The 21,618-nt window shown below is 41.3% G+C and overlaps 2 protein-coding genes across 3 annotated transcripts; one reads left to right on the top strand and one right to left on the bottom strand.

Moving 5' to 3' along the window:
- Nucleotides 1-138: 138 nt before the first annotated feature.
- On the bottom strand, nucleotides 139-8,734 carry fbxo15 (F-box protein 15). Of its 2 annotated transcripts, none has more exons than XM_010885677.5 (12): nucleotides 8,446-8,734; nucleotides 8,055-8,219; nucleotides 7,435-7,539; nucleotides 7,277-7,355; nucleotides 6,308-6,501; nucleotides 3,376-3,576; nucleotides 2,953-3,160; nucleotides 2,619-2,701; nucleotides 2,081-2,226; nucleotides 1,498-1,622; nucleotides 1,249-1,407; nucleotides 139-977 (listed from the first exon to the last, which is right to left on the bottom strand). In XM_010885677.5, the coding sequence occupies exons 1-12, from the start codon at nucleotides 8,469-8,471 to the stop codon at nucleotides 867-869; spliced, it is 1,602 nt and encodes a 533-aa protein (XP_010883979.2). In that variant the 5' UTR covers nucleotides 8,472-8,734; the 3' UTR covers nucleotides 139-866. The 2 variants fall into 2 exon arrangements, with proteins under 2 accessions (XP_010883979.2, XP_010883980.2); XM_010885678.5 differs by having other exon boundaries at nucleotides 6,335-6,501; nucleotides 8,446-8,733.
- Nucleotides 8,735-15,764: 7,030 nt separating this feature from the next.
- cbln2b (cerebellin 2b precursor) lies at nucleotides 15,765-19,105 on the top strand. Its single transcript, XM_010885679.4, has 4 exons — nucleotides 15,765-16,044; nucleotides 16,424-16,956; nucleotides 17,737-17,856; nucleotides 18,023-19,105. Exons 2-4 carry the CDS (start codon nucleotides 16,663-16,665, stop codon nucleotides 18,218-18,220), a joined length of 612 nt encoding a protein of 203 aa, XP_010883981.1. The 5' UTR covers nucleotides 15,765-16,044; nucleotides 16,424-16,662; the 3' UTR covers nucleotides 18,221-19,105.
- The last annotated feature ends 2,513 nt before the right edge of the window (nucleotides 19,106-21,618 follow it).

Here is a 21,618-nt window from a genome sequence, read left to right as displayed (position 1 = left end):
GCTATTGCTATAATATTACTGTTACAGTTCTGAAATATAAAAATGTTCAGGGTTTCATACATTTTAATTGTAGAGGATGGGGCTGGGGAAGAATGAAGGATACATACTGTCAGAGCTCTTTCTGAAGACATCCTTTATTTTTTCATATCGCAATATATATCGCAGAAAAACAAAACATCGCAATGTCAGTTATTTCCAATATTGTGCAACCCTAGTCAGTATCAAACAGCATTTGCATTAATTGAGATATAGTACTTAGCAATGCAATTCGGGTAATAGCAATAACCGTTCTGGCGTCACAAACTCCAACATTCCTATGTGTGAGAAAGCTTTTAGGGATTCTATCATTTGGGCTCCTAAGGGATGACTAAAATCAAGAAACCCATGAAGAAAACATCAAAGACTGCATTGATTTTGCGGCATTTCATGTCCCTCTTAACCTTATTTATATCCAATAGGTGTCATTGTTTCCTTTTTCATATTCTATGTCTGAATCAATGGCCTGGCGCTTCAAATATAATTTAGTATGAAACACTGAGTTACCATTCCATCAGGGCAATGATATAATCTGCTGTCACCAGGACAAACAGCTGCAACTTAGGATGGGTTAGGGTTACATCACAAAAACGACAGGGAAGACAGACACATAAGAGATTACTGTACACATATACAAGACGTTTTAGTTTTCAAACCTGTATATTTTACCAAAGCAGAATACAGTTCAACTGTTATTCACATACTATTTCACATAAAGAATGCTCTTCGCAACATGGAGAGATTGACCAGTTCCATCCCCATTCCAAGCGCCTCATGAACCCCTGACAGCCCAGGCTCTATGTGTAGTGACCCCGTCATTGTCGGAAACCTCAGTAGGTTCTTCCAAAGTGTTGCCTGAGTTTGGCTGTGCTGATGTATACCACCAGGTTGATAAGGAAGAACTGCCCCGGTTCCTCAAGCCACACCACATCCATCTGCACCTACACACAATAACAGAATACACACAGGATTTGGGTTGTCACCTTGTTAACCGTTTGCTACTACCAGCAGAACGTACTTGAATAGAATAACTGTGTTTTCTCAGAGGTAACTTTAATGGTGACTGATAAGATGTAAAGATATATTGTACCCATACTAACAGAACAACGCACTCACAACTACTAAATGTAGCACATATATAGCATAAACCAAATAAATCATGAAGAATGGTCTTCGGCCCAGTAAACCATGTGAACAACAGACATCATCTACCTTGCCCTCTACATCCTGATACGTAATCAGGAAGTGCTGGCCCTGGTAGTCATAGGAGACAGTTTCCTCATTGGCCACTACCATGGAAACAGGTGTGCTGACGCACCAGAAGGGTTCCTGGGACTCATCCAGCAGGGTCAGACTCATCACGCAGCAGTTCTACAGAGAGAGAGAGAGAGAGAGAGATCGACAGGAGACGCCTTGGAGACAGAAAGATGTAGCCCGTCGGACAGTGTCCTTGTGCAGTACCTCCATGGAACCCTCCAAGACATCTGACCTCCAGGGCAGGCTGACCATGCCAGACAGAGGTGCGTGCTGGGACTGACTACTCCTACTGATGACACTGAGCTGGATGAAACCTTCACGGATCTGACCTAGACAGCACACAATCAACGAAAGGCACTGATCATTCACTGGGTACAGCTACAACCCGCAGAAAGGTCACTGTATTGAAGTCCTTTATGCTGAGCCAACAAACACATCTTACAATGGCCACAAAACAACAGAGAAGCCGGCACCCAATTCAACACCTTTATCGGACGACATTTCAATCTAGCATGTATCTGGTCTCTCCCTCTGTAACACTGACAAATCCTCCAAAATGCAAGCACCGTTTTAAATGTGTCACAGAGCTAACAGTGACAGAGCTTTTGAATTGCCGTAGCTTTTGATTGTGGTTTTAAGGCAACGCAGTATCTCTGTCACGCGACTGGTTTCAGTTCAAAAGTCAGTGGCACAAACAGTATGGTCTAAATCCACAGAAGTGAGCTCAGAAAAAAAAACACCCAAGGACAAGCATCAGCCTGAACCCTGAGGATAGTGGTCTGTTTACTCTTCTGAGAGATCAGTTGAGAGAAGTGGCCGGACATGATTTCAGTCACAGTGTTGTGGAGGGTGATGTGAAGCCTATAACCATGGAGACCGTAGATAGGGTCCACGTCGTCAAAAGGAGCTGCGTGCTCTGGAATACTGTAGGGGCTGGGAGAGGGAGATAGTGTGTTAATGTAAAGAAGATAAAAGGAGCATTCTCACCTGTCGCCAGCAGAGGGAGTTCTCAGTCTATGTGCAGGTCTGTAGCTCACCCACATCCACCCACTCAGTTCCAAATTAGGGGGCAGGATGGGCACATCAATGCACTGATCATGCGCTATCAGTTAACAATATTATCCCAATGGCCAAACAGAGCACAATCTGATTTAAGAATACTGTAGGCTCTATTTATTTATATCAACATTGAGTGAGAAAGTTTACTTAATTCAACAAAAAAACACAGAAAACCTCTAATCATTTCTCGCGCAAAAATCCACAGAAATGCAATTTCCTCCATAATTGGTAGGAAAAAGTTCAACGTAGGATGTTTCTGAACTCACCAAGCAGATGACCCCAGGAGACTCTTCTCTACCAGCATGTGGTAGTTGAAGGTGGCCATCACAAAGGCTATGGACGCCTGGCGCTGTGGTTACAAAAACGGAAACAGACAGATCATCATTAAACTGTCATCAAGATCATCTTCCTCCTCCTCAACTTCATCATAATCATCGTCGGGGAAAGTGTACTGAACCGAAATTATTCCACACTGAAAATCCACATCTTCCATATTGTGTATGAGACCAAAACAGCATCACGTCCCCCCTCATTATGACGTACATCATCTGGAAACCCTCAACTCTTCATCACTTGTACATGCTGTAAATGTAGGCCTACCCTCCAGATGCCGATGGTGATGCCATGTGACAGCAGTAGCAAATTGACCAGTCCATCTTGACCAATCAGCTGGCTGCTAATAGGGATGCTGTTGTCTCCACCAATATCCTGGCTGCTCTTAGAAGTCTTCTTGTCTCCATCAATCACCTGGCAGCTTTTAAAGATGCTGTCTATCTCCAACTGAGCCATAAGAGACCGCCAGCCTGGCCTGACAGAAATTGGACGGGGACAAAAAGGAAAATAATTATTTAAAAGAAACCATAAAGTCCCAAATACGATTTGATGTGGGAGGGCTGACTAGAGTAAAAGAGAGAGAGCAAGACATTGAATGGCAGATGGAAAGACAATCTTCAGTAAAGACTGGCTGGTAGAAGGGGGAGGGAACAACAAACAATTGGAGGAAGATGAGAGAAAACAACTAACTTGATGGTTTTGGAACATCTGAGAGGTACGTTTTTGACACCATGCAGCAGTAAGGTAGAAAGTTGACCGAAGGAGGGCCATGAACCCCTGCTCCAGAAAATGGTTACTGATGAATCACTGAAGTAAGCGTGGCTTTGCTCAAATGTCCACTCACAACCAGACTGGTCGACCACTGTGATCTCCCAGGACACACACTGCTGTCTAAGACAGGGGACAAAAGAACAGAACAACAATGGTATGCACTAGTGAAATTGAATAAAATGTAACACAATCGCAAATTCTGTCTGAATTGCAAGCTTGCAGTCCAAGCTCAATAACGTTGTGTTATTGTAGGCATTCGCTTTAGACAGTTGGGGTTGCCAGGCAACCTAGACTTGATAAGCAATGCTCACAGGTTGTTCAGTATTGAGTAAGTTTGACAATGTCATGAAAGTGAGCCTCATTTCCTACGCTTGCTAACGTAAGCTAGTCACACGAAAGGTAAAACACTTGGGAACAGGTAATCATCACAGTATAACACCAAGTCAATTAAACTTCAGGGATATCAATCTGTCCAGTTAGGAAGCATAAGTGATTGTGAATCAATGTCACCTATTTTGGTGCAAATGAAAGTGACAACAGGTGCACTGGAGAGGCAACAGCAAGACAACCCCAAAAAGGGAATGGTTTTGCAGGTGGTGGCCACAGACAATTGCTCTCTCCTTAACGTTCCCGACTGATTCCTCTCTAGTTATGTGTTTTGAAAGTGTCCTTGTCACTAATGGTAGCATGAGGCGGTACCTGCAGTCCATTCAGTTTGCACAGGTAGTTCAGCTCCTCCAGGATGGCACATCCATACATGCTATCGCAAGAAGGTTTGCTGTGTCTCCCAGTACAGTCTCAAGAGCATGGAGGAGATAGCAAGAGACGAGCCGTTACATGAGGACACCTGGACAGGGCCGTAGAAGGGCAACAACACAGCAGCGGTATCTGCTCCAGACATTTTTGGGAGTGCCTACAGGCACGTGGGGGCCATACACACTACTGTGTCACATTATAAATTGAATCCAGCCTTCAATTGGTCGGTGATTTTGGTTTCTATTTACCGTTGACAATTTCAGCGGGCACAATGCCAGCAGCCTGTTGTTGCCAGAAAGCTCACTGTAGACCCCTGTGTCAGCTACTACTGGTAGCCTGTACACAGCTGATAAAAAGTAGCATACTGGAGATTTTAGTCTAGACAGATTTAGGCTAATAGTTGCCTACAACACGCTAAATTAAGTTAAGCAAGCTGTTTGTCAGACAATCTCAAGTTAGCTACTGTAGCAACTACGGGTTTGCCCATAATGTGATTAGCTACAGCTAACGACGGAAGGAGGGACTGTTTGCCTATTTAAATGTTGTAAAACTGCTGTAAAAAAGAGCCAGATATGATTTACAATAAAGTCATTCAATCCTGTCAACATCCCTTTGTTTATCGTGAACAGTTAAACAAGTGACCTGGGCATGACTTTCCATCTCGGAGTGAGCACAGTTTGGGTCCGTAGCTTAGTGGTTACACCAGAGTGCTTGGTCCTAAATCTGGGCGACACAACAAGATCAGAACAAATCGAATGTAATCGTGACGTAGGTGGTTCTTAGGAATAGAGTAGGTCCCTGCTGCCAAAATAGAATCCTGGAGGAAGCTGAAATGATGCTGCTTTTTGTTAACAGTTTGTGACTGACACCAACTTCACATTGTACCACCATTGGTCAGTAAAGCATCTGAAGGAGGAAACCAAATTAAAACTCATTAGCTTGAGTGTTGTTGACCATTGAAATCACAGCATAAATAATGACCCAGTGGAAGAGAAATGACATGAAGAGATCCATTTCCGATCCAGTTCTTTTTACAGACACAACCCAGGGACAAGCCCACACAGTGATGTATGCATACTGGGTCTGATGGCAGCTGCCTTGTCACCCAGCATCACTTAAACAGGAGAATAAAACTAAGAACCCCCGTACAACCAGAATGCCCCAGGAGCCCAGGGGGAATTTCACCAACGCCCTGTTGTTTTGTCCTTTCGACTCCTGTCTTGTGAACTGATTATTACTGGGGTAAATCACATCCTCCCGCATGACAAGAAAACACAGGTCCTCAGAGAGACTAGTCTGGACAGGTGGGGAAAGAAGAGGTGATAGAGAATGGAGGGAGGAGTGGTGGTCCAAGTAATTTATTTTAACAATTCACCCAGCTTCTGTGAGGAACACAATTATTTTTCCTTCCTCCATCTTCTGTTCCCGCCACGGATGCTGCCATGGAGCTCAGGAATTGAATGCCAGCATTGCTTCAAATCAGCGGTTTAAAACAGAGCTGAAACAGCAGCGAAATCGCAAAGGGAGCTCTCACCTCTGTGTGTGTGTGTGTGTGTGTGTGTGTGTGTGTGTGAGTAAGCGCGTGGTATTCCCCACAGCACAGATCACATTTCAGATAGAGGCTTCTTCCCTGCCCTTTAATAAGAGGGGTCATTAACAGAGTGGAGAGAAAAACAAACAGAAGGCGTGTTCAATTGTAAAAAGCTTCTATCATGCCTATGTTTCAACCTGAACCCCTATCAACAGGCAGCACTTCAAACGACAATGGTTTAACTTGGCAGAGAGAAAAGGGTCTTGCCTTGACAGCACTAAATGTAACTTGGTATTCAACACAATGGTACAGATATCAAAATACAACAACAGTGGGTCTTGTTTTGCAAGTCTGTTTCATGTTTGCTGCGTTTCTCACTAGTCATGTGGGTTGGTCAGCCAGGTTAAAGACTGGCCATCTGCCTGTTTACTGGCCAGTGCAATACAGAACATGTACAGTAAATAGCAGCCAAATCACAGGTTGGCCCCCTGATTTAGGCTACAATTAGTAGGTTTTTGAAAATACTAGTATTGAAGGCTGCTTTTTTTCAGTACAAAGTCTTACCCACAAACCGAGTAGAATGTCTCTAACCTGAGGACTCTCTCAGTGTGACTGGGAAGGCCAGTATATGGATTGATGGCTCTCAGCATCTTCTTCCATTTGGTTTGGTTGTGGCCAGCTATGGTCCTAAAGTATAGACCCCTCCAGTAGCCCTCTGGTCTGTCCTTGAAATCCATCGCACGCAGTTTCTCCACTAGCTGAAATAAAAAATTAAACACATACGGAGACATTCAGCTGAACACATATATACAATACATATAAGCACTATATTCAAATGAGCATCATACAAGTCTTCCCGTAATTGGTTTGCCTCTGTCCCAACCTTTTTGAAATGTGTTGCTGGCATCAAATTCAAGGTGGGGATATATTTTTCAAGAAACAATAAAATGTCTCAGTTTGTTATATCTGTTATTTTGTCTTTCTACTATTTTCTATTGAATATAGATTTCAACATGACTTGCACATCGTTGCATTCTGTTTTTATTTTCATTTTACGCAGCGTCCCAACTTTTTTGGAAACAAGGTTGTAATTTGTATAAGGGCCTTTGGTGGTGATCACAGCTCACAGTCTTTTTGGCTATGACTCTGTCAGTGTTGCACACTGGGATTTGGTAAGTTTCATCCATTCTTCCTTCCAGATCCATGAAAACATAATGTACCTTGTTTTTGCCAGACATAGCGCTTGGCATACGGGACCAAATGTTGAATTTTTGCATCTTAAGATCAGAAAAGATATATTTTTGCATGCATGTAATAGCACATCATATGCCTTTTACTCAGTTGAGCTTCCGGCGTGATGGAGTGCTGCATTGACGGTTGTCTTTCTGGCAGCTTCTGCAACCTCTGCAGAGAAACTCTAAAGCTGTTGGACTGGCCATAGTGTTCTCGGTTATTACAGATGCTGAGGAAAGGCTTTTTCACTTATTACACATTCAGTTTTTTAAGTGTATGGGAAGTAAAATTATACTGCACCTCATCTGTGGTTTCTGGCTTGTCCTTCCACTTCTTACCCTCCCCATATTTGGCAGAGTAAATCTGGCGCCACATTCCACTGCAAGACAATTAGACAAGACATGTTTCGCTATAATGTGGTTAAACAGGGTCACTAGATATGTGCTGACTATGCTTACTTGTTATTGGCAAGCTGATAGAAGAGCTTGTTGACATATCCCATGCTATAGAGAGAAGAGGCATCCAGGTACCCCAGGATCTTTAGCAGGATCTCAGATGGTACTCTAAAAATACAATAATTCAAATGTGTAATAGAGGCCTGAACTCAGCACGAGTCCACACAGCCAAATACATGTTGTAGGATAGATACAGTTAAAGTGTCTACATTTTAATTTTTTCTGCTTGGATTCCAGGAACAGTAGCTACTGCTTAGGTAGTGGCTAATGGGTATCCTAATAAAATACTAAAAATAAAAAATACAAAGCGAAAATAATTATAAAAACAAAAAGACTGATTAGAAGACGGACTGATGAAAGGGTGGCAAAAGTAAACACGTTGGCCCCCATGAATGATGCATTAGCCCCGTAGGGCCAATTAAGATGATGAGATATGACTGCGTTATTCAGGCACCTGCAACTACAGTACCGTAACAAGCTTTGTTCGATACAATGATGAGATGTATTTCCGAGGCGTTCGTGACCTACGGCTGTTATTAGCAATATAATATAACACAACAATTGCATCGTGACTTGTGGGTACAGTACTCAATAACCTATAGCTCCCATGGCAACCCACTTGCCTCGTTATGTGGGTTTTCCGAGTGTAGCCAGCTGGCTTGGCCCTTTCAGCATGTCGAGCAGACTTCTTTGATACTTGCGAGGTGAGTTTGTCTGTTGGCTGGGAGAGAGTAGTGGCGTTCTTCTGTGGCAGGGGCACTTGCTTTGCGTTTGTAGCCAAGCGACTACTGTAGAATGATTGGAACATAGTTGGTAGCTACAGTGGTAAACCTTAAATAACGTTTGCTAACCAGCCTAACCAACCTAGTAGAACAAGAACGAATTATAACCGAATAACTAACTAGCAAGGAAGTTTACTACCTCAGCTAAAATACATCTGACACACCAACAAGTGTTTTAAGCAACTACGTCGTTAGCTAGCCAGGTAGTTATGTGTGTGCAGTAAAGACTAACCTTTGACGTCTCGAACCGGTGGCCATGATTTCTTATTTTAGAAACGTCTGCACTTTCTGATCGCACGGTCTGCAGCTCGATTGCAGTCTTTCTTTTCTACCTTCGGCTGGCGGTGACTTCTTCTTCCAAATCCTCTCGCCTAACGCACGAAACCACGGTAAAGTTTTAGTCCTGAGCGGTAACCATGGTAAATGTGCTGACCAGCGTCCATGGTTACACAGCCTGTCTGGCTCAAGGTTTGAGGAGTACAGCAGTGCCTGTGATACGCAGCACCGCCTCCTACCGTTCAGCATTGCTTGTCACGCGGGAACGGTACTGTAACACGAGTGGTAAGTCATATCAGTAGCTTCTCTAGGCCTAGTAAATGCACGATCCAGCCCTCATAGTGTCTCTTCAATAAATAGTATTAGTGGACCTTAATTCCTTGACCACATGACAGTTTGGTCCAAGTAGGTATTTTCTTTGATTTGAAAAAGAAAGAAGCATGCTACTCAGAACGGAATCATCAATGCTGTATGTAGTCGGATAAGCTGTCTCCATCTCTCTATGATAAACAGCAACACCAGATAAATACTTGTCATTTTGCATAAAGTTTAACAACCTGCATCTGTATCCACTCAGCCAATTCATATTCACACACATACACACACACACACACACACACACACGCAAAGGAAAGATCTTAAAGAAGTTATGGGAGGGAGAGGGAGGACGTTACAGTCGGTAAACAATTATAAGGCAGAGAACAAGTGAGAGGGATATAGATAAAAGACAGACCAGGGTACAGAGGTTCAGGTGTAGCGATTGAGAAATAGGCTATTTGATATCAGTAACTTTTCAAATGAAGGCATCAACCAGTGCAAGCAAAGGATGTTTAACTCTCCAGGATAGCAGTATAGCACTCTACAGGGAGAATGGGTTCAAAGATCATACCACAATGGAGGAACTTCGAAAATGAATGTTATTTGACTCCAGCAGCTAAGATTAGGGTCATTTTCTCATTGATGGTGAGAGATTATGGGCATGAGAAACACAACACATAACTGCTGACCAGCTCTGAACAAAGGACAATAGATAGGACGTGGTGCTGGGCTCATTACTGATGGCCTACCCACACATCCTGTCCATACCTTCTGATAGGAGTTGTCCATGTGACTGTCATAGACTATGAATAGACCCATTGACCATAGGTTGGAACATATCGTTGTAAGAAAGCATGTCTTTTCCTGATAATATAGGTGTATTTTAGTTCCATACTCTTGTTAAAGGACACCACATGGAGGAATTGTACTTCACTGATTTCTGCTATATGAGGTATCATTTTTCAAACATCTGGTATCTATTATTGAGGGGCCCCACACAACCTGATAAGTGTGTGTGAAGCCAAGAACTCAAGAGGGGACAATATACCAGGCCATATAAGGTTAGATTATAGAATACACTTATGTGATTGGACAACAGCCAGATAGTGGAGGGGATGTGCTGGAGGTTTTCTCTAATATAAATATGCTGTTAAAGACAAAGACTTTTGGAGAACATGTAAGAACTATGGAAGATCAACATCTTGAACTCGTGCAAATAAAGAAAGTTCTCCCCTGATTAATTAATTTTGTTCATGGATCAAAAGTGGACCGAATCCAACAATATGGATTCAGAAAAAGGGACCAAACAACAAAATAAATTTACAGTGAACACAAAATATGCAAGATGTAAAGTGTTGGCCCCATGTTTCATTAGCTAAAATAAAAAATAACAGAAATGTTCCACAACCACAAAAACCCAGATTTGTTAGTGAGCATTTCTCCTTTGACAAGATAATTCATCAACCTGACAGGTGTGTCATATTATAAAAATGATTAAACAGCATGGTCATTAAACAGGTGCACCTTGAAATGTGGACAATGACAGGCCAATATTAACTATTATGTTTTGTCAAACAAAATAATGCAGCCAGTGGGTAAAGGTTTGAGGACCAAGCTCTTGGTATACTGACTATGGGTCTCCACACAGATGTTCAATGGGATTCAAGTCTGGCCTTTGGCTGGGCCACTAGGATAATCACTCCAGCGTTGTCTTGGCTGTGTGCTTATTCTGTGCACTCATCCTTCCCTCAATCCTTAGCAATCTCCTAGTTCCTGTTGCTGAAAAGCATCCCTGTAGCATAATGCTCCCACCACCATGCTTCGCCATATGGATTGCATTAGCCAGGTGAGCGCTACGTTGTTGATTACCAGACATAGCTCTTTGCATTCAGAAGTTGTAGTTCGATTTTAGTATCATCTGACCAGAGGATCTTTTTCTTCATGCTCTCAGAGCATTTCAGATGGCGTGTCATGTGCCTTTTAATCAGGAGTTGCTTTCGTAAAGCCAAAATGGAAGCGTGGACCTGTTTAGAAACACAAACGCACGTCATGCTTTCTCTATTACATAGAACATGGAATATCATAGAGATTGACTCTGCACAGTGGTAGATTGCATTATGCTCTGATAGATATCCAGTAGAGCCGTGGGAACTGGAGAAAGTATCAAATGCACATCGGTTCATCTTTGCCTCAGAAGCACTCATGATCATAACTATCACAACCCTGATTGTTTAATCAAAGCTCATATCATCACATCAGAACAAATCAAACACTCTAACAGACACCCCCCACACACACACACACACACCACCAACACCATGGATTCTAATTTCCATATGATTCTAATATACCAAGCCAACTGCATTTTAAAATTACGCCAATAGATAAATAAAGGCTGACGGAAGTCTCTTTTTATTGAAGCAGATGTATATTCTCTTAGACAGTGCATGGTAAAGGGTCAGAATCCCCCTAGTCCTGGGAGCTAGTCTGCTCTGCTAGCTGTCACTGCAGATAGATGTAACATCCTCACTATTGCCAGTCCCTTCGCCTGATTGCAGAACCTTTGTCCAAGGCTGGCCTCTCATGGCAGAGGCAGCCTCTGGTGATGGTAATACAAGGGCCCTGTGCCTCTCCCTGCCCCAAGCCTGCTCCACTTGACATTTGATGGCTGTAGCTGGAGCTTTGTGTCCTTCTGCAGGCCTGCGGGTCGGTCATAGCTCCAGGGTGTCTGATGTCATGCTTCTGCATGGGCTGTCACTCAGCATTGACAGTGTCATGGGAAGAGCGGAAGACCACGGGACAGAGGGATAGAGGAGTGTGTGTGTGTGTAGAAGTGTGTATGTTAGCTGTGATTAAAAGTCTATAGCTACAGGTGCATAATGGCTGGTGCTTTATTATTGGAATGCAAATGATGTGAGACCTAATTGGTGGATGTTAATAATGTCCTGGGTGTCCTCAGGATAACTAGCCACTTCAAATTATTGGCACCCTTGAGCCAGGCCCTTAAACCTAATTGCTCGTGTGAGTTGCTCTGGATAAGATGACTGTTAAATGACCAAACCGCATTAAAAAATAAGTCAAGCTAAAAATAAAAGTGGAAACTTTTATCGAAATTTTTGGGTGGAATTGACATTATTTCATATTAATGCAGTTTAATGAAAATCGAAAATGTAATTGTTTATATTATTGGCACTCCTATTGAATAAGTCTAAGCATATTTTGTTGCCCCCACCCTTTGCAAGGACTCTTTGCACACTTAGAGGGATGACAGACTATTTCTCTATGTATCATATTTCTGGATCCTGGTTTGCCAAAGACAATTACACAGATTATTGATTTTATAAATGTGAGCTTCCAAAACAAAACCTTTCATGCTTATCACTTAAACTGCTTTAACAGGACACACATTTTGGGTTTCAAAGAACAGTTAGCTGCTCTTGCTTCCTCGGACTATGTGATCTCACATAGTCTGAGAACATTTGATCATGGTGGTGGTGGTTACATCGGGCTGAAAACCCCTTAGGTGGTTTGTATCATTATTAAGAGATTTCTAGGTCAGTAAGATTTGTTTCACTCTTAACTAGCCAGAAATAGCGTGGGAATAAGTTGTGCATGCTAAAGACAAACCACTCCATTACAATAGAATGTGTATTGAACTACTTGAGATCTGAGCAATTGATGTAGTCATGTTTTATCACCTTTTCAAAGCCTCCATGTTATACCGATCATGCTACCTACAATTCTCTTCAATTTAGTTGCAGTTAGCCTTGATCTTTCAGCGATGTTCCTATCAGCAGATATGTACTTACAAACATACAAGGTCTCAAAATGTTTCATCTTTCTAAAAGACTAAACTCTGCGGAGACGATATCTTGTGCTTCCTCCCCTTGGCCGGTTTTTTAAAGATTATCTAGGGTACCGCTAGCTAGTTAACTAACTTGATGTTGACCATGAAACCACTTGACATCATGATTTTTTAAGCATACATTTTTTGAAGTGATCTTCGATGGTGATATTGAACCTTAAACGTTTGAACCGAGGTTTCTCCTGACGATATCCTGGTGAACGTTGAAAAAGCACAAATGTCCTTGTGAGATCCACCCGGTTCTTCTCCCAGTCTGTGGGAAAAACTGTCAACCACTTTGAAAATAAGTGATTCACTGAACCTATTAAGTCCCCAAATCTGTCCTCAGATCCCCCTTCCCACCCTCTCTGGGCTAGATGTCTTGGTCCTGGATTCCTAATGGTGGAACATTTAACACTAGGACAGCAGAGTAGCAGTTAAACTTCTAATTTGGCTGAATCCTTTATAGCCTTTAATTTAATTAGTGACATTTTGTTTTTTTAAGCAATGACATTTGTTTCCTATTGCTCTGAGCCTAGAAGCAGAGGAAAGAGAACCAATGAGAATCTCCAGCCTGTTAACAACCTGAGTTCTTCCCTTATCAGTGTTGATGGATGACAAGGGGATTCTACATGGGTTATACGCCTGTGAAACAGATAGCCAATGGAAGGCCCTTTTATAGTTCATTTAAAAAAGTTAAATGTTAATGACAATTTTGATTTTATCAGAATTTGTCTGAATTTTTTGATGTGTCGATTAAAATTTAAATGTTCCCCCTTTCTCTGATAATAAATGTCTATAACTCTTTCTCTCTGTTTTAACCCAACATGTGGATTTAAGACTACTTACCCACTATGTTATCAGTGGACACATTTCATTCTATGCTTTCCTGGCATATGCTATTTCTGACACTACATCTGTTTAAATAATCTACCTATCTTAAACAACTAATGGACTAGGACACAAAAACAGAGAGACATGTGTAAACTGAACAGCAACAAATATTTCTCAAATAACACATACAGTACTGTACATGTCACAGGATATATATGATTCATAGGACATGCATCCGAGTGGATATACTGCACAATGAAGACTCAATGGATGGATATACTATATAATAAAGACTCAATGGATGGATATACTGCATAATGAAGACTCAATGGGTGGATATACTGCATAATGAAGACTCGATGGATGGATATACTACATAATGAAGACTCAATGGATGGATATACTACATAATGAAGGCTCAAAGGATGGATATACTTCATAATGAAGACTCAATGAATGGGTAGTAAATAAATATTAAATTTTTATTATATCCTTCACAGGCTAAATTGCTTGAATGTATATTCTATTGAGTTGTTGGATTAGCAGTCTGAAATACAGAAGAAAAAAATAACATACAGGTGAAATATCAAATAAGGTATCCAGAGTCAAAGATTTAATCTTATATATAATATTGGCAAATTGTATGATTTTATATATGTTATTTTTTATGTGGTTTTGAATAGATTAATAGATGGATAGATGATGATGACAAATGGATAGATAAAATCCCAACACAACCACTGGTCAGAAAAATAAAATTTTAATTGCATTTAAAATATGCCTGACACGCCTAACAGATCCTTAATGATAAACCTACCCCCAATACATTGTCTTCTACTCCCATGAGATAATAACTGAAGTCAAACATATACAGTATATAAATCTGAACGCCTTGCATAATCCAGCCAATTAGCAAAACTAAGAGTGAGCTGAGTGGCAGCTTATTGCAAAGGTTAAGTGAAGGTTCAGCAGTTCTAAAGAAGAACCACATATTTGTTGGAGACAAGCCATGATAGGGATCCTTCCTCAGAGATACTCAAAGGCATTATTATGTATTTGGACAGGGCTGGGCTGAGAGGGAAGGTACAAGGTACGTATACAGTGTGCGTAATTAAACCTTGGGCAGGGCCGGCTCCAGGCGTAAGCAATATCATCAGTCCAACCGCTAGGGGGCACCCGATCGAAAATGTATTTCAAACGTTTGTGAATTTCACAGGTTTACCATTTTCTTCTACTACATTGGAAGAAACCAGAAATACACAATGTCCTCTTAGTTATTTAGCTACTCTATATCACTAACAGCCTGCTGGTAAAGTGCAAAAAAAAAAAAATACAATTTGAGAAGGATTATAGTGATAGCTGGCTGACACACTGTACACAATGGCATGGAACATTGAGCATACGCGGCTACAGAAAAGCTGTTTTCAGACAAAGGGTGCACAAGCAAACAGAGATCACACCCTGAGCCACTGCAATGTCTGTGATCTTCAGGCGGGGGAACTGTAAATTGAGGATGATGCCAGGGTATCTGACATGTAAGTCCAGGTTGGATGAGCGCTCAAAGCCATATTTCCAGCACATTTCTGAATCCCCAGGCGTTCTGAACGCCCCATCAGATACATATGACAACACGTCGACCAGGAAAGATCCATGTGAGAGATGCAGACCCAGTCTCCACCTTCAGGTCTTTACTGAAAACTCATCTCCTCTATAGGCGCTATGATCGAATGTAGTCTGGCGAAGGGGTGCAAACTTGGTGAACAGCACTGGGTGGATTGACTAAAGACCCTTGCAGTCTCTGCCTGGCAATACCCACTTCTCCACTGGGATAGCCTCTCTTCAATGATACAAACCCCATTTCAGAGCTGAGCTGAGTCACTGGCTAACATGTGTCTTAAACAAAAGTAATACTGTTCTCTTTTCAATGTATTGGGTCAATATTTTATATATGTTGCCCCTACTTCAATCTTACACCTTTCAGATTTTAGGCATGCAAATCTCAAAATGTTGATTTAAAAATCTCAACATGTTGATATATTATTTTTAATTTGTCATGTGTAGGTGTTAACCTAGTTTGTTTATGTCTTCTTCATGTGTGTTTCCTGTGTGTGTGTATTCATGTTCATGCTTCTGTGGTAAGAACAAGGAGAGAATATCTTTGCCACTGGGTGTCGCACAAGTATCTCTCTGGCACCTTCTCTAAAACGGAATATGAATATAAATGTAGGCTCCCAGTGAGAGTCAGCCGTGAACGCTGTCCCGCGAGGGCCACTGATGTATGATCTCACAACATTCAACTGGTTATTATGTAAACAAAGTAATTAATCCAGACGCGAGCTTTTTCTGCTAGAAGCCTAGTGTAGAGAGATCTTATACAGGGTGCTGTCGAGATAACTACTGTACTTGAATATAAAGGATGGGCGTGAGTCGCCCTCGAAAGCTAAGCGAGGGGCGATCCCTTTTCAGCATAGGCGGCGTGCCCACCGCTCAGTTCATTCTACGCGCTGCTTCCTATACGGAATGAGAGACTCACTTCACGCTATGGATAGCCCACTACAGGTAACGTCCAGAGAAACTTTTGGGGACAAAGATGGCTATACAGTTTGGACAGGGATTTATTTAGGAAGGAGTAGGCTAAGTAGGCAAATTAAACTTGAGAAAAGGAGGAAGAAAAATCGACTCAATTAATCTATATTTTAAACTGTTTTTACGACTGTTAAATTGTGTTAGAATACAATCTAAATGTAATATACTCTTCAATAATGCTTTCGGCGAAGTGAAAACGTATTTGACGCACCTGAGATGCGTATTAGATTACCACGAGTTTTATCTTTACCTACGGATTCCAGTGAATCCGTTTTAGAACTAGTGTAGTCTGTCTCTTAAACATCTGATGGTCTGTCATAAATCAGGTGTTATCTGTCTCTTAAATCACCAGGAAACACCACACCAGCTGTCTCAAGACCAGTCTAATATCAACTGATACGCACAGAAGGGAGGGGAGTGTGAGAAAGTGTGCGTGCGTGCGTGTGTGTCAAAGTGTGTGCGTGTTAGAGAGAGAGAAGGGGAAAGAGAAAGAGGAGTAAGGTTGCACCAGGTGATCGCGTCCTATCAAACCTCCAAGGAGCTGCCGGTAGAATCAGTTTGCACTGGACAAATCAGAGTTCGGACCAGACCATGGTGGTGTCAGCCCGCTGTTCGGGCCCATGTGCCATGCTGGCGCTTAGCCTCCTCATGGGATACGGCGTGGTTTTCTGCGTCGCCGGCCAGAACGACACGGAGCCAATTGTACTGGAGGGGAAATGTCTGGTGGTCTGCGACTCCAACCCGTCCTCGGACGGCGGAGTGACTTCTTCGCTTGGGATATCGGTTCGGTCTGCGGGCGCCAAGGTGGCATTTTCTGCCGTGCGCGGGACGAATCACGAACCCTCCGATATGAGCAACACGTCCATGACCATCTACTTTGACCAGGTCAGCCTTCGCGGGGGATTTCCTTATGCAAATGCAAATAGAGTTTATTGAATGTGGATTGATAATTTGTTTGGAGATTGATAAGACACACACACACACACACACACACACACACACACACACATACACACAAATAATCATTATTTATGTAAAGGGTTATGATAACTTGCCATGGTTTACATCTATCCATTTGGGAGAGACCTGCACATTTTCTTTGTCTCTCCAAAACTTGAGAGAGCAGTTGTAGGGAGCCACTGGAATAATATTTTGCAGAGTTTGATGACGTGGACAGTTAGATAGTCGTGCGTAATTTGCCATAAATATGCGTAAAACTACTGTTTGTTCCAGATGGTGTCATTTGAAAAATACGTATGATACTGGGCTATTATGTGTCTTGATGTATTGGGGGAGAGAAACAGGCACTGCGGTGCTATAACAAACGGGACTTCTGCTATAAATGCTATAACCATCAAGCGCAGTTGCGCCTCCCTGGTGCGTTATAAAGCAATGGTCAGTATTGTTGATTAGAACTTCTCGGGTATCGATTACAGTCTATTGATTATATCACTAATCATACGCTTACTGACTTCTACTATATTTCCCAAATGTAAAAATCGCTGGTGAACTGTAGCCTATAGGCGATTGACTGTGTCGAGCCTATACAGGACAATACCCTATTACGCAGCGTGATAGTGCTTGGTAATTTACTCCAACACTTACGGGTTCTCAGTTTGTTATATAGTGACTCATTGTGCGTTATCTTGACGCTTTGTTTTACAGGCGTTAGTGAACATTGGCAACCATTTCGACCTGAAAGCAAGTGTTTTCCAGGCGCCAAGGAGGGGAATCTACAGCTTCGGCTTTCATGTGGTCAAGGTTTACAACAGACAAACCATACAGGTAAGACGAATTGTTCTGTACATTCTCTTAAATATGACTATTCAAAGTATTAAAATGACCAATTTGAGTGTATGGATCAGCCCGTCCCAATGGGTACAAGATTGGTGCGTTATTGGAAAAGGCCTAGGAGCTGACTAATTTAAATGTGCTCTTTCCTTTACCCCAGGTCAACCTGATGCAGAATGACTACCCCGTCATATCAGCTTTCGCGGGTGACCAGGATGTCACACGTGAAGCGGCGAGCAACGGCGTTTTACTGCAGCTGGAGCGCGAGGACCGGGTGTATCTGAAGCTGGAACGAGGCACACTCATGGGTGGATGGAAATATTCCACGTTCTCCGGTTTCCTAGTCTTTCCACTATAATTTAATTTGCGATCTCGGAAATCGCAAACGTGACTCCTCCAGGTCTGAGGAATGCTAAAGACAAACATTACTATTTTATTTGAACCAAACTGTCGACGGAGGAAGAAGACAGACACATATGTGTCCACACACGTTACGGTATCTATTTAAATCAAACATGAACGTTTCCTTGGAGTTCATACATCTAAATCCATCGACCAAACCCCAATCTGGAAGGATAATCGAATCGATCGACCCGTGATGTATACCACTTGTCGATTATTTGGATTTTATCACTTGGGAATCAATTAACTTTTGTCAACCGACAGTAAAGTCAGTGCATCTCTGTGTACCTAGACTACTGAACAGATGAGAAGATTAAATGAATCAAAGAAAGAATCAAAGTCCCGACCTATGTGTATTTACCAATGCTCTATTTTGTGTTTGTATAGCCTTAAAGAATTATGTTTTCCGTCAAGTGAGTTGTATGGAATTATTATGGACGTACAAGAGAAGAGCCCAAAGCATTTTTTTGCACGAATGGATGATTTTTTTGTTTGTTCTGTGCTGTCCATGGTGTTCCGTTTGTATGCTGAATATTTTGAAAAAAAAAGTGTAGGCCGCCTAACTATCCAGAGATTATATAAAAAGAAAAAAGGCGACATATTTCAGCCAATGGAGACATCTATAGAAACTCTTTTACAAAAAAACAAACAAAAAACTTTATCTAATTTATAAAAAAACATATTCACATTATGGTGTGTTCTACATTTCGGATCTGCGTAGCTTTGACTGATTTAGTGTCCAGTGACGTTGCTCACAAATGTACATTGTGAAAATAACAACAGAAAAACTCCCTATATATGATGTCCCGCCTAATAAAAAAATATTGTATTGTAGGCTATACGGTATCTTATTCACTTTTATTCTAGGTTATACCTTTTGGGGTTTGCAAAAAAAAAAAAAAAACAAGCTAAGAATAAGTAAGCTTAGTAAAGATATCAACTTTCAAAGTAAAAGTAAGCTAATCGTGATATAACTGACTGTTAAAGGATAATGTCTGTACAGCATACCTTAGACCTGTAGCGTGGTATACATTTGCGCTGTCCATGGTACAGGTCTAGCAGCCGCTTCAACTGAATGCAATGCTATATGCTTGTCACAAAACACCGAAGCTCAAACCAAACCGCATCTAACCTTCTTATCAACTTTGCACGTTTTTTTTTTATTGTTAGCTCAGAGAACAGATAAAACAACACAGTACACAATACCGTATTGACAATCGCATTTTTAAAACATTTTTGTGTGAGTTTTAGGAGAGTTGCCCACAAATTATACAAATACAGGAAGAAACAATATGAATTAGTTTCGTCCTGCTGTAGACTAACCTTACAACATAAGCACACACACCACACACCACACACAAACAAACACAAACAAACCAACAAACAAACACACACCCACACAGCTCTTCCAGCTATTATGTAGACTGCGTATACATTGCTACAACATATGAACAATCAACAGTACATCATTGAAGCCTACTGTATCACTACAACTTTCATGACAACATTGCATATTAATGGGAGCAACACAAATGGTTACAGAGCCTTCTTCAACACCCTTATCCATCAGAAATATGTAATATGCAAAAAGATGCTATCAAAGATGCACTCCAATCAAATCCACTAATTGGAAAGGCTTTGCGGAACAAGGGAACAGGGCAAGTCTCTGCTATCTTTTTATAGTAAAACTGAAATGTTTTTGTGTGTTTTTGAACACGGTATATCTATTGGTTCCTAGATATGTATCTAGGCCTCTACTATGATTTGTATTCTTTCTCTGCGTTCAAAGGGGAACACACGAAATCATAGTTCTAGATAAGATAACTGACATTAAGGAAGTAGGCAGTAGAATAAAAGCAATTGGTATGGTTTACTTAGAGTATACTTTACTAAGAAAATCAGGGAGACAATTTGTTATTTAGTTTCCTCTGGGCTGTGTGGCCAGATGGAGTGTGGGTTTCAGCAAGGCAAGCCTGGGATGAGAATAAATGGAATTCTTTCATTTGACCTTTGCTTTGGAGCCTCAGTCCCTGTGTTATTTGGACACTAAATCCACTTATTTGACTGGTGCAACAAGATGCTAAACAGCTAGGAGCGGTTTAAACAGCTTAACGGTGTGGCAATGCTCTTAGATAGTTTTTGTATTGTCAACTATAGATTGTTACTGCATATTTTAGATAACTAACATAGAAGCGAATCAGATTTTGCATTGCAATGAAGTTGACAGCATGTAGGTTAGATGTCATGAACTGACGTTTCGATAAGTGAAACCATTTTGATAAGAATGCAGACGGGCACTATGCCGTATTCCTAGCAGTCATGACAACAGCAAGATGGCAGACTTTAAGGATGGATGCCCACCAGAATGCTAGAATGTTATTATGCTGATGTCATGTTCTGAACTAGCCAGTGGAATATTGATTACAAGATTGAATACAGCTGATTAATTTACCAGCTAAAATACTCCAGACTTACAGTATACTGTATGTCAGACATCTGTCCATGTGGGGAGGATAACTATATATGACTTGAAAACCAGGCACTGGGGCTATAGGGATACAGCATTTAAATAGGCTTGTAGTTATAGGGGGCATTTTAACTTTGAATCCAAAGGTGGTGATTTGAAATCAGACACAAGCACATTATTTTTACTATGTGTTGCAGTCCTAGTATATAATGTGCTGCAACCTCCGACTGTCCTGCCACATTAAAATGTATGTTAGTCTTTCCGAAATCCTTACGATAGCCATTCAGAACAATTACCTTACCTCAATGCTTTTGAGTTTTTGCCTAGATTGTTGACATTTAGATTCACTTCACCAATACACATTTACCGCCCTTGGACAAACATTAAATAATAAGTACATAAATAATCAGCTGTAATATTTAAATAATTATGTTGTATAGCTTATTACACAGAAAATGTGATGAAATGGAATGTCCGAGCAACCTTCATTAAAAATCCAAGAGGGCAACATCTTCCAATAGGACTCCAAGAGTTAAGAGCAGAGAGGCTTGCTGTTGTTAAGACAGAGGACATGCCAGGGATAAAGCAGCATAAGAATCAAGTGGCCCTGGCAACCAAACACTTACTGTCTGCTTCTCAACAGCTTTAATATAGCCATATATAACTAGCATTTTAAAAAGCTCTGTAAACCTATAAAAGCTCTATGAAGCCACTAATGACTCAAACTCTTTGTTTTAGGATCACTTGTTATTCTGATTATGGTAGCATCTCACTCTATCATCTATTTATGGCTTTATCACTTAAAAATGATTCTACATTTTTGGTCGTCTGATTATCTCATTAGAGACGTACAACTACAATGTTAGGTTTTTCCAGAAACACAATGG

The sequence above is a fragment of the Esox lucius genome, chromosome 21 (genome assembly GCF_011004845.1).
Source record: "Esox lucius isolate fEsoLuc1 chromosome 21, fEsoLuc1.pri, whole genome shotgun sequence".
NCBI classification, from domain to species: Eukaryota; Metazoa; Chordata; class Actinopteri; order Esociformes; family Esocidae; genus Esox; species Esox lucius.
This window is presented reverse-complemented; position numbering and strand designations above follow the sequence as displayed.